The sequence below is a fragment of the Sminthopsis crassicaudata genome, chromosome 2 (genome assembly GCF_048593235.1).
Source record: "Sminthopsis crassicaudata isolate SCR6 chromosome 2, ASM4859323v1, whole genome shotgun sequence".
In the NCBI taxonomy this organism is placed as follows: domain Eukaryota; kingdom Metazoa; phylum Chordata; class Mammalia; order Dasyuromorphia; family Dasyuridae; genus Sminthopsis; species Sminthopsis crassicaudata.
The window spans coordinates 11,975,654-11,988,746 of NC_133618.1; the positions used below are offsets into that span (position 1 = coordinate 11,975,654).

A 13,093-nucleotide genomic window follows, 5' to 3' on the forward strand; every position below is an offset into this window, starting at 1 on the left:
CCCCAACAGCAGCCATTGCAATAGTCCAGGTGTGACCACCACTATTCTGGTGGCAGTGTCAGAGAAGGAGGTATCTTTGAGAGAAATCACAAAGGGGAAATCAGAATGTCAGAGGTGGTTTGCCTAGGAATAGCGATGTCTGCCCTTCCCAACACTGTGGTGACCACAATCCCATAGAGTCCAGATCTGAGACCTTTGTCTCTTTTGTAAAGAAAATTTCTTGAAAAGAAATGAGGGAATCGAGCCTCATTCTTCACCTTCACGTCACATCCAGTTGTCCATCTGTCTTGCTATACAGCTGCCTCTCCCCTTTCCTCCCTTCTTATCTCTTCCTCTGGACATAGGAATCTAATCAACAGTCTCTTCTAGAAAGGATTAGTCCCCCACTTAAAAAGAGACAGCCTCCCATAACTCCATTCATCATCCTGGTGAGTCTCAGACCAAAATGCTCCTCCTAGCCACCACTCCTTAATATGTATTCTCTTCCGATTAGACTGTAATCTCCTTGAGGGTAGAGGCTAGTTCACTTTTTCTGCTTTTACTGGCAGGGACTAAAATACTGTGCTTGGTGCATAGTAAAAGTCTAATAAGAGCTTTTTCTTTATTTCTTCCTTCCCTCCTTTTTTCCCTTCCCTCTCTTTGTAAAGCACTTTAGCTGTGTTAGTGGGTTTGCATTTATTAAGTGCCCTACTATGTGCCAGGTGATATAATAGGCAATGGGGATACAAAAGCAAAAAGGAAAGAACCACACATTGAGGTCGCCCAAAGAAGTGGAGGAAAAAGCACTTACTTCCATAAGGGGATCCTGTGGGGGAGCCATTTAAGAAGCCTGGGGAGCCCGGTACGCCCAGGTTGGCCATGGGCACGTTGCTGTAGCCATTCATGCTGTTGCTGGACGTGCTGTAGTTGGACTGCTGGGGGGTGGAACTGGAAGAGTAGCCACGGGGAGAGATGCTGCTTGTGTTCCGGATGTAACCTGTACAAGGTAGATTGGGGGGAAATGAACAGGTGAGGCAGCAGCCGGCCCATATCATTGCATAAGGACCACAGCCGGAGCTGGCCAGCTCAGCCGAAATACGGACCCAGAGTCTGTCTGGGACACAATGGTCAGACTAAATTATTTGTGTCTTCAGGTTCTTTCTCCCCTTGCCATTTACCTAGGATCATGGATTTAGAGATGAAAGAAACCTTTTAGACTAATAAGCCCAACCTCCCTCCAGGCACCATTTTGTACCGAGCTTAATGGACTTCCAAAGTCCCACAACTAGTGTCTAATGTAGACCTTGAATACAAGATATGCTAAATCCAATGCCCTGTTACTGTTCCCCTATTCCACTGTTAAGAGATCCTCCCTTTATTCTAAGACACTAATATCCGAGAGAATTTTAAAATATTTGACTTTCCAGGGAGTCTTGAACAGGAAATACAATCTTGAGCAATAGAATTGAACCATAATGGTGGAATTTCAGACATTGTTTGGGCTAGGGATAGAGATGGAGGAAAATGGAACCTTCTTGTTCTCCCCACACAGAACAGCACCATCACCCCTGTCAAATTCACCAGGCATTGATACTGCTTATCTATTAACCTGACTTTTGAAACTTCCACTAGGAAAACTCTCTCTGAAACTGCTCGGCAAGAGACAAAGCATGACTAGCCAAAAATAAATTGATAACATTTCCTCAAAACTCAATTTCTAGTCTAATGATTCACTAGCCACGGTCCACAGAATTATCACAAGAGGATCATCTCCTTAAAAGACACAGTATAATAAATACTTATAATAAATAAGCAAACATTGCATCTATGGACTGAGAAAATAATACGTCTCACACATTTATTTTTGACTGTTTAAATACAGGCAGTTGCTATTAAGATTACAAAACTGAAAATTTACTTACAAGTCGCACCAAATTCAGAGCTGCTATTCCCTTGAGCTGCCACAGCCTTCCCTCTAAGCTTATTTTGGATCTACTTTGTCTGTATCTTTTAAATGCCTATGTCAGTGCATGGGATCTTTCCATTAGGATATAAATTACTTGAGAGCACAGACTGTATCTTTTTTGTCTTCATAATTCCAAGGCTTAGCATATTGTCTGGGACTTAGCAGATGTCAAATAAATGTTTGTTAATTGATTGATTGATATATTGTCTACATCAACAGATAATAAAATTGCAAATACTAACCAACTGTCATTGCTCGGGGTCTGCAAAGTTTTGTTGTTTAAAAGGGATTCTCGTAACACAACAAAGCTGGGGAAACTACTGTTCGAGTCCTTCCATCTTAATATTCCCAAAGGAAAAGAAAAAAAATATTCCAGCTGGAGGCCTTAACTCTCACATTTGTTATATGAACTAATTCCTACAATGTGTATCTGCTTTCAAAATAGAGTTCATGTTCCACTTCCTATCCTAGTCCTTTCCTAATCTCCCTCCCTCAACCATTCTTAGTCCTTTCTCTATCTTAAAATTATTATATGTTATATAGTAATTTTATTAAATTATATTAAAATTATATTAAATATAAAAATATTAAATGCTATAATATAAAATTACTATATACTATATATATATATATATAAACTTTAACTTATCTGTACACATATTGTAGACTCCATTAGAATATAAGCTCTTTGAAGTCAAGCACTGTTTCTTTTTTTTTTAATCTTCAAATTCACAGTCTGTATCATAGCACTTAACACAATTTAAATTTAATCAATATTTATTGAATTGAATCTCTGATCCCCAGTGCTAGTCAAATTACCTTGAAATAATTGTATATGTATTAGAGGGTATCTTCTATTCCACCTCAGTTAATGTAATTATAAAAGGTCTCGATATTTCTATGGACTCAATCAATCAAAAGCATAAATTAATTGTTCCCAGGTTTTTAATTAATTTGGAAGTGGTGAAATATTTTGATCAGTAGATAAAATCAGATAATAACATATTAGTATTGAATGAGTGAAACAGACATATCTATGGGACTATGAATATTCCAGCAACCCAACTTGGAATCAAGACTTCCAAGAGATTCTAGCAACAAGTCATTCTGGTTAGTGATAATTAGCTTGGGGCACAAGGATTCAATTCTTTGTCTTCTCCTCCCAATCCTCAATGACTAGACGACAAAAGTGTGAACTTTGAAATGTTAGTGGATTTAGTTTGGCCATTGGAATTAGTAGCAGTATTCCTAGAACATAAATGGCTGATGACACCATCTGCGTTGGGAAGTAAAACATATCAAGGATGGCAGCTTCAGGTATGACCCTTAGTCATTGAAAGGGAATGACATGAGTATCCCATAAATAAAAAAAATTTCCTGTAATTAAGACCTTTAACTTACCACTTTGTCACATATACTAAGCTTTACCTTAGACTGGTATGTATTTGTGGAAGAGTGCATCCAAGACTTTTGGAGACGTGATTTATACCAACTTTCGTGATTATCGTGATATCATGTTATCACGTCATCATGATATCATATCAGTAAATACTCCTGACTAAAAGTCAATTAAATCTGACTAGCCAGTAAAGAACAGGGAACAAACCAGATTTGGGGGAGTAGAGAGAGAAGGTTTTGAGTGACAGCACTAGAAGACCTTCAGGATTCTGTATACCAATGTGAGTGAGAGTTGGAGAAATCGCCCCAGAGGACATGCTATGCAGATAATTGTACTTATATGTGTGCACTTTGCCTCCCCCAGTACAATAAGCTACAAGAAAGTGCAAACTCTTTTCTTTTTGTTTTGCAATTCCTAGCACTGAGCATGTGTCAGCACATAGTAGGTGCCGAAAAATTGATTCAATTGGTGACCTAGAGTGAAAAACACTCACCTACTGAGAAAATAATTGATTCAGGATAAAATTATTTTGCCTTTTATTGAGTCTTTTGATTTCTATAATGAGAAAGGAAACTACTAGAAGATAAAGAGAGGAAATGGTGTATTTTTTTAAATCTTTTTTAAGGTTAATGAAAAGTAATATATCAAACTCAGCCTGATCAAATAATGATCAGGAATACCTGATGTAAGAAGCTGTCTCTCTATGTGCTTTATATTTTCATTCACAAATGAGCTCAGACTTTCTCATCAGTTTGGGTGTCCGTCTGCATGCATATGATTACTCAGAGCTGTGAGATAACTACCCCAGAGCCTTAACACCAAGATTCTCCAAGTGATGCTATGTGATTGTAAGCCATGGAACACTGTGGTGTCTGAAGAATTAATAATACCGGTGAGTCGGAGATCAATGGAAAGATGAAAGGTTAGTGGAAGTAGGGAGAAGCAAGCCACCAAAAAGGATTTATGAGTACCAGCATCAATAAAGACATCAAGGACATAGATGGCATCCCTCTCTCCACTTAAAAGGGAGGTGGGCTGGTCATATATCCAGGGGGATGGATAGCATAGAGCTGGGCTAAATACTGGAGGACTATAGAAATTATGGACTAGAAATACACCGAAAAATAAGACATGGATAGATTCTCATTTGTACTGATGTGAACAATATTAAAAACCATGTGATCGTGGATCCTTTGAAGTGTCTAAATGGCATGTGCCAAATAGAGGACTGTTAAATTAATTAGAAGCAAAGGTGTTGAAGGATCATGAGATCACAAATACAGAATTGAGAGGGATCTCAGAGGTTATCAGTTCCAAGCTCCCTCATTTCAGTACAGTGCCTGGCACATAATAGGTGCTTGATAAAATATTTATTGAATATTTATCAATTTATTGAATTTATTTCATTGCAAATGAGGAAACTGAGGGTCAAATAGCTGAAGTGATTTGCTCAAAGTCACATACCTAGTATGCATCAAAGGCAAGATTTGAACTCGGGACTCCCGATCCCAAACTCAGTACTCTATCTACTGCTCCATATTGCTTCTAGGCAAAATATATCATCCAGGAAATAGTTGAAAAAAGGAAATGGGCTGGTCATAAAATAAGGAAGAGATAAGAGATGGGCATTTCAAGATTTCTTATTAATATGCTGAAAGGGTTAATTCAGTTCCACCAATGAAAGCTCTAATGATCCAATTTGTCTAGCTTGACAAGACGGTAAGGAGAATCTACGTTGTAATTGGTGGCAACTCCTTCCACAAATGCAGACCTCAAGTGATCTAAGATTTAATTTTCCAGGGTCACCTGAAACACACAGTTTAGGAATCATCCAGGGTCACATTTCTTAGCAAGGATCTGAGATAAGCATCTATACAGTTTTAAGTATTTTTCCAGTCATGGGTATTCCACATTTTCCTCCTTAACTTGCCTCATGATTGAAATTATTATTATTCCACTTGGAAATGAGATAATTAAGTATGTGAATTTATTGTTTTCCTCAGAAAGGGCGCCTTTTTCAATTGCATAATTATAGTCCTGTGGATCCAGGCAGAATTCTCATTTCAATGACTTCTACATTTAAGGTCCAGAGTAGCTGACCTTGACCTCCAGAGAAGTTATTACCTTGGTTATTTCCCTGTGTGGACTCTGAGATGCTGACCCCTAGCTGGCTGCCATAGGAGTTGATACCCATCATGCCAGTGTGAGCTGGAGAGCTGGACAGCGCTGGGATCTGGCTGGGATTCCTTGGGACACTGTAGAGAGCCTCAGCGATGTCAGCAGCTCGCTTCAAAATGATGTCCTATGAAAAATTCCATGAAGTTAGCACTCCTTCAGGAAAAGTCAAAATCATGCAGAAGACAAGAGAGAAATGGTGGCCCAAGGGGAAAAGGCTTGGCTTCTAACCTGGTTATTGTGCGGTGTTCCATAAAGGGCTTCCACTAAATCAGCTGCTCTTTTCAACAGCATTTCCTGGGGGAGAGATGGGGACAATAACCAAATAGTGAAAAATATGAACACAAAGAGGTAGTCCATTTCCATAGCCTTAAATGGTACAGAGCCATCAAGGGCTGAAAACTAAAACTGTTAACCACAGTGCTAAATAAATTGATGGCAGGCTGCTTTTTAGAAATCATCTTTTGTTCTCTCCTCTCCTAAAAAGCCCATTGAATAATTCACCTCAGTTCAGCAAACATTTAATGCTTTGCTCTCAGCACATTATCTTGATGTGGAAATGATGCTGGCAAGCCTCAGGGTCAATACCAGGAGACCATTGAAGATCCTACCAAGTTGGAAAGAGTTATTGAATTGGATCCCCGTGTTGTAATGTTTGGTTATGTTAGTTTCCCTGTCTTTCTTCAAGACACATCTCAAACCATCTTTTGTAAGTGTCCTGTTTTCCCCCAACTCTCAGCTGCCAGTGACTTCCCCTCTGAGACTATTTTCCATATCTGCTATATATTATTTGCATTCACCTAGCTTTTTACATATTGTTCTTCCCTTCCTCCTCCCCCCCATTAAAATGAGAGCTATTAGAAAGTGAGGACTATTTTTGCCTTTCTTTGTATCTCCAGGATATAGTACAATGACTGTCATAGAGCAAGCATTTACTGCATATTTGAAGATGACTAAGTATAAAGAGGCTCACAAACATTCAGTAGCTCCCTATTGCCTTGAGAAAAAAAAATTAAAATTCCCATCTTAGCACTTAGACTGCTACACTCTGGCTCTCACCTAACTTTCCATATTATTTGATGGTAATCTCCCTCAAACAGTGTGATCTAGTCAAACTGATATGTTAGCAATTTCCTTGAACTTGACACACCCTTTCCTATCTTGGTGTCTTTGCAAGACCCTCAACTCTTACCCCTATGTCTGAATTTCACTTTCCCTTCACCTTTGTCTATTTAGAATCCCTAGTTTCCTTCAAAACTCAGTTCAGCTAATTGTCTAAATTAAGCCTTTTATATTCTCCCTGCCTCATTGTTAGTGCATGATCCCTCATCAAATTGTTTTGAGTTTAATTATCTGTACATATTGTACCCCTCTGATAGAAAGTAATACAGGAAAATGGATATAGAATTTCATTTTTGTCTCTAACACAGTGCCTTGCAATAAATGATTTTCAAATTGAATTGAATTCAAATTGTGGACCCAGAGCTCTAGTTCTAGAAGGAATCTTAGGCACTAATAGTTTAACTTTCCCATTTTATGGATGGGAAAGACTGAGGTCAAGAGGAATTAAATGACTAGTTCAAGTCACACAGATATTAAGTTTCAAAGCTGAGATTTGAACCCAAGGTTTCTGATTCGGAATCCAGAACTTTTCCTTGGAATTAAATTAATCAACAGAAAATTAGCTATCAACTAATTGTAAAGATGATAACAAATCATGAAATGCCAAGTACCAAGGAATGGAGAGATTGGAGCTATATCTATAGAGAAAGGGATCGCACTACTGAATAACAAATCTTGAGAAATACTAGAGTAGAATTTATTCCCTTCTGAAGAGTGTTGGGCTTTGCAGACACAAAATTAGCTGTGATAGGGGATGGCTGCAGGAAAAATGTGTGTGGCCAGGTGGATTTTACCAAAGGGAAAGAAAGAAAACTATTTCCGAAGCCATGCTGGACATAAATCAGACTGTCGGACCAATCCAGTGTTTTTAAGGTGATTGATTGGCTGGAGCTCAATTCTCTTGTCTAGGAGCTATCCAGAGTTCTGAAATGGTTCTGGCACTGCCTTTTGTGAAATTTGATTCTAATAAAGATGAATTCTCTCAATAACACTCTCTCTTGTTTCTTGCTGTGAGAGAGAAGAGGGAGGGAGAGGAGAGGGAAAGAGAGAGAGGAGAGACAGAGACGGAGAAACAGAGATAAGATAGAGACAGAAATAGAGATAGAGAGAGAGCAGAGAGATGGAAAAACATACATACAGAGAGAGGGGAGAGAGAGAGAGAGAGAGAGAGAGAGAGAGAGAGAGAGAGAGAGAGAGAGAGAGAGAGAGAGAGAGAGAGAGAGAGAGAGCACACAAGTACAAATCAGTGATCCCTTTCCTCTCATTTTGTCTTTGCCACCTCCTGTTTTTGTTACAGCTTTTTAAATCACTATTAACCTATTTTATAGGAATCATTTATTTGTAAGGCTGGAGTTTTTTCCAAGAGGAAAATAAAGGTGCATTAGAGGAGCAATTATAGGCTTCTAATTTTTCTCATGATACAAAGATATAAGAACTTCACAATTTGATATCAGAATGTTTAAAGTTTCCATTTGAAGGGAAAAATGAAATACCTCTCAGCAATTTAATGAGATATAATACATGTGATTAACTTTTTTATATAAATCAATGCTGAAATAACAAGACAGATTTATCAAAGGAATAGATTTCACAGCAGATTTACACACAACTATTCTTTGCTCCATGTTATATAGATATGCCCTCATACAATTTTACCCATTTAATGAATGTTATTTTACAATAATGTCATTAACCAAATTCTACAATTATAACATCATTTGGACAATTGTCCCAGGCAAATAAGGTGGCAGGTAATAACCTGAGCTAGTGGTGATAAGCCTAGGTATCAACTTTACCATTATCTACAGCATTTGGCAAATTGCCTTCCAATGAAACCATTGAGATCCATGCAACATCACTTCACCTAAAATTGTGTTTTTAGTAAAAAAAAATCAGTAAACATTAGAAACTTGTAGATGTATATGTAACAGGCTGTGAAAATGATGCTGACCTTGGGATTCTATGACCTGAGTTTAAAATCTGGCTCTACCGCTTTCTGCCACTGTGATCTTAGACAGGTTATTTTCCCTCATAAGGACATTGGGTTAGATGACCTTTAAAGAATCTTTAGATTATGTCAATTGTCTTAAGTACTTTCCAGTTGGTTATTGATAGGAGGCCATGATCATAGGAGGAGACCATAACAGTCATCCAGTCTAAACCTGTTTATTGTACAAATGAGGGAACAAGGGCCTACCTAGGAAACAACTCTTTAACTCATCCTCCCTTGTCTACTGAAGATCTTAGCATCAGATGTGGAGAACTGGAAGAGATGTTAGAGGTCTCTTGGCCCCAAACCATCATTTGGCAAATGAGGAAATTAAAACCAGAGAGCTGACTTAACTTATCCAAAATCTTGCTGGTGGTAAGTGAGAGAAGCAAAATTTGAAATGACCCTATCCAATTTCATAATAACTGATGCATAAATAGAATTATGTAAATATGCATTGGGGCCATTGGATTTCAAGGAATTCACTTTGACAAAGTGAATTGTCTTTTACAAAGATAAATCTAATTGATCTGATTTGAAAACTCTGTATTTTCAAATGTCAGATTGTGTGTGTGTGTGTGTGTGTGTGTGTGTGTGTGTGTATGTGTGTGTGTGTTTAGCACATCCCAGAAGTACAATTCAAAATTAGATTTTTATCATTGGAACAGTTTGTGCACATTAGACACCTATATCCCAAAGAAAACCCCAGAGAATCTTTGCAGTCAAGCTTCAAAGCCTATTTAGGACTAAGGGAGTTTGTTTTCAGATGCATCTCATTTTACTAAAATGCCATAAAATAGTTTTTAACATATCAGTCTCCAGAGTGATTTACCTTAGCTAGTCTTTCTGGATCTCCAGGATGCCTCGGGATGACTTTCTGCAATCTCTGGAAGCCATAGTCTATGGTGGGCTCATTTAATGCTGAAAAAGAAAAATCCCAACTCCTGAGTATATGTACTGGTTATTAAGCAAAGTTTCTTAAAGAAATATTATTTAAAAGACTGTCCCAGTAATTGCTATTAGCAGAATAACACTAATGCTCCCAAAAGTGGTGCTTTTATTACTTTGCCTAGTTATTTCACACTAAGAAAAAGATGAAACTCGGTGATAAAATGGAAAGATGAATGGGTTGTATTTGAGGAGATAGACTGGATATGAGCTACAACTGCTGACCAGCTGTGATTTGCACATGAGTTGAAATGTGGCAAAAAAAAAAAAAAGAGATGGCAACAAAGACAGACAGGACCCCAAAAAAGAAAGTTAGCCATCTTTGCAAGAGATAGAGATGACTATTGAATAGCCCCAGTGCTGCATTGGGAACTCTGAAAGATTAAATGTTAAAAGAACCAGGGAAGGATCTTAATATAATTAGAGGTGCTTAAGAAGGAATAATAAAAATCACATGGACAAGGAGGCATGGATGGGTGAGAATGAACACACTATCCTTTGTATGTATCAAGTTATTTATATATTGTATCCCCAATTAGAATGTAAACTTCTATGAAGGTAGGAACTAGTTTTTTGCCTTTATTTGTATTTCTAGAACATAGCCCGGTACATGACAAGTAGTAGGTATATCATAAAATCTTTTTGAACAAAATTTAATTGAGTTTATAAAATTATAGATAGAATAAAAATAAAACAAAATTTTCACCTTTGTATAAAAATGTTGATGTACCTTCATGCCTCATTTGATACTCAAAGCAGTTTAATTTCAAGTTACTTATTAGAATAATAGACTTCAACTTGGAAATGACCTTGTAGAATATTGAATACAACTCCATCATCATCATCATCATCATCATCATCATCATCATCATCATATCTCAGTTTCTTATAAACACAATAAGCTCATAATTTTATTATTTCTCCCCCTTGCTTTTACTCTCTTTTTGGATATGTATTTTTCCACCTAAACAGTTTCTTTTCTGATTCAGACTGGATAAAACCAGAATATTTTTAAAGCATCTATTATTTCACATGCTGTATTAGACACTAAAGCTGCAAAGTCCAATAGTCCCTGACCTCAAGGAGCTTACACTCCATTGGGAGGTAGATCATGTACAGAAATGAAGACAAAATATTTATAAAATGAATACAAAGTTATTTCTAGAGGAAAGAAGCTTCAGATTTAGGGTAAATGGGAAAGTTTTCATGCATTCATAGATACACCAGAATTTCTGCTATTCCAAGGAATTTTTATGCTCAAGATCCTGCATCATTATTCTTCTTTATACCCTTTCCCATTAATAGGTCCCATAAACTCACTCCTTGCATGCTTGGACTTTTGTTACACACACACACACACACACACACACACACACACACACACACACAAGTTTGCCTCCTGCTTTTAAAAGCTTTTTTCCCCCCAATGGTACATTAAAAGACCATGTACATCTGAGCCTTCTTACAACCAATTCTTAATTAGGAGCAGCCTTACCCACTTCAAAATTTTACATTGGATTTCACCAGAAATTTTATATTGTGTTCATCATTTTGAAGATGAAGATACTGAGTCTTAATGAGGGTCTGGGGTTCTTCCAAGGCCACACATTACCTTCGTCAATGAATGAACTTAGAATCTGATGTTTCCACAACACCATGTGCTGCTGTTGGCCAAAAGGACAGTGACCCTTAGCCAGCTTTAGGAACTAGATATAACAGACCAAGAAGGGAAAACACATTTTCCCCAAGTGGGTAGTCTTTTACTACATACTCAAGGCAGAAATTTCTGAAATAAAACAAACCAAAGGGAAATGTTTTGAGATCATGGAAAGGCCTACTAAGGCATATCTTTACACCAAATTCAATTTAAAAAGGAGTCCAAGAGGTCCTGATCCATTTATCCATACTTGCACAATCCTATATCAGTGGATGGGATTAGATTAGACTGTAAGCTTCTTGAAGGCAGGGACTAATTTTTGCCTCTTTTTGATGCCCTAGTGATTAGCACAGTATCTAGCACATAGAAGGCCCTTGATAAAAATTAATTGGGTGATTGATTGAGAAAACATAGCAACCCTTAGCCAGCTGATTTGTAGAGCACTAAACTCAGAAGGAAGAAGACCTGGGATCTACTTCTTGTTAGCTCTACCATTCACTTGGGAGGCAAAAAGATCTCGACAGATCTTGGCTCAAACCAACCAATTAATGAACAAGCTTAGTAAATATGAAGTGCTTACTATATGATTACCCAATGTGAAATTGAGTGGGCATAAATGGAAAGTTTTGTTTTTATTTCTTTTTTTTGCTTGTTTTTATTTCTTAAAAATCAACTCTACAAATCCAAAATGACATGGTTGGTCTGCCAAAGATTTGGAGGTTTTCATGGACTGCAAGCTCAATATGAATTAACAAAGTGTTATGGTAACCAAAAAAACACTAAATTGTAGGCTACATTAAGAGAGATTTCAGGAACAAAGTCATAGTGGTCACTGTACTCTTCCCTGTTCAGAACAAATATGGAATATTTTGTCCTCTTCTGGGCACTGCAGTTTAGGAAATTAGGAAGAACTCAGAGGAGGACAGATTGTGAAAGGTCTCTGATTGACATTATATGAATACTAGCTGATGGAATAGGGCACAATTAGGCTAGAGGAGAGAAGCTTCCTTCTGAGAGCTATAGTCAAGAACATGGAAGAATTTCAATAGTTTCTTCCTCACTTCAAAGAGTGGAACTTGAAGAAATGGGTAGCAAATGGCCACATTGAAGGTTTTATGTAAGGAGCTCTCCAAAGTGAAATGAGCATCACTGAGAGCTAGTGAGTTCCTCTCCTGTGGAGTTCTTCTGGCAAAGGTTGGTTGAGTATGGACTAGATGGTCACTGAGGCCTTGAAGGCCTTCCACCTTTGATGAGAGACAGAGAGGCATATGGATTGGATGCTGGAAGACTGAGGTTTTTAGTTCTGCCTTCACTTGAGTAACTGTGGGTAATTTATTTAATCTCTCTGATTCCCAGCTTTCTCATCTATAAAATAAGAGGGGTTGAACTAACTGAATTCTGAGGGCCCTTTCAGCTCAATCTATCAATCAATCAACAAGTACTGATTAAGCCCTTACTATGTGTCAGGTATTGTGTTGACTGCTGGGGATATGGAGATAAAAATATTACATGAATGCCTCCCAATAGTTTACGTGCTAATGTAGTCACTTGAACTAAGTCTGACAGAAGACCAGAGATTTCAAGGGGCAGGAAGGCAGAAGAAATACATTCTAGGCATGAGAAATAGTTATTTCAAAAGCAAAGAGATGGGAGATGATGTATCATGTATGCAGGGCAGCAACTAAGATAGTATGGCTAAAATGCAGAGTACAAGGAGGTATTCAAGTATGAGAAGACCAAAAGAGTAGGAAGAGGTCCAACTGTGAAAGATCTAAAATGTCAAACAAATGTTTTCATTTGTTTAAGTTTTTTTTTTAAATTTTGAGTTAAATTTGAGTTTGGATTTATTCCTTTACA

General features: G+C 37.6%; 1 protein-coding gene across 1 annotated transcript in view; it reads right to left on the reverse strand.

Moving 5' to 3' along the window:
- The window catches only part of LOC141553961 (transcription factor COE2), a 74,540-nt gene that overhangs the window by 17,023 nt on the left and 44,424 nt on the right, over positions 1–13,093 (reverse strand). Inside the window, exons 5-8 of the mRNA XM_074285435.1 lie at positions 9,464–9,552; positions 5,751–5,816; positions 5,469–5,646; positions 791–976 (exon numbers count right to left, since the gene is read on the reverse strand). Of these exons, the coding sequence (XP_074141536.1) occupies positions 791–976; positions 5,469–5,646; positions 5,751–5,816; positions 9,464–9,552 (519 nt within the window). The remainder of the gene's footprint in view (positions 1–790; positions 977–5,468; positions 5,647–5,750; positions 5,817–9,463; positions 9,553–13,093) is intronic.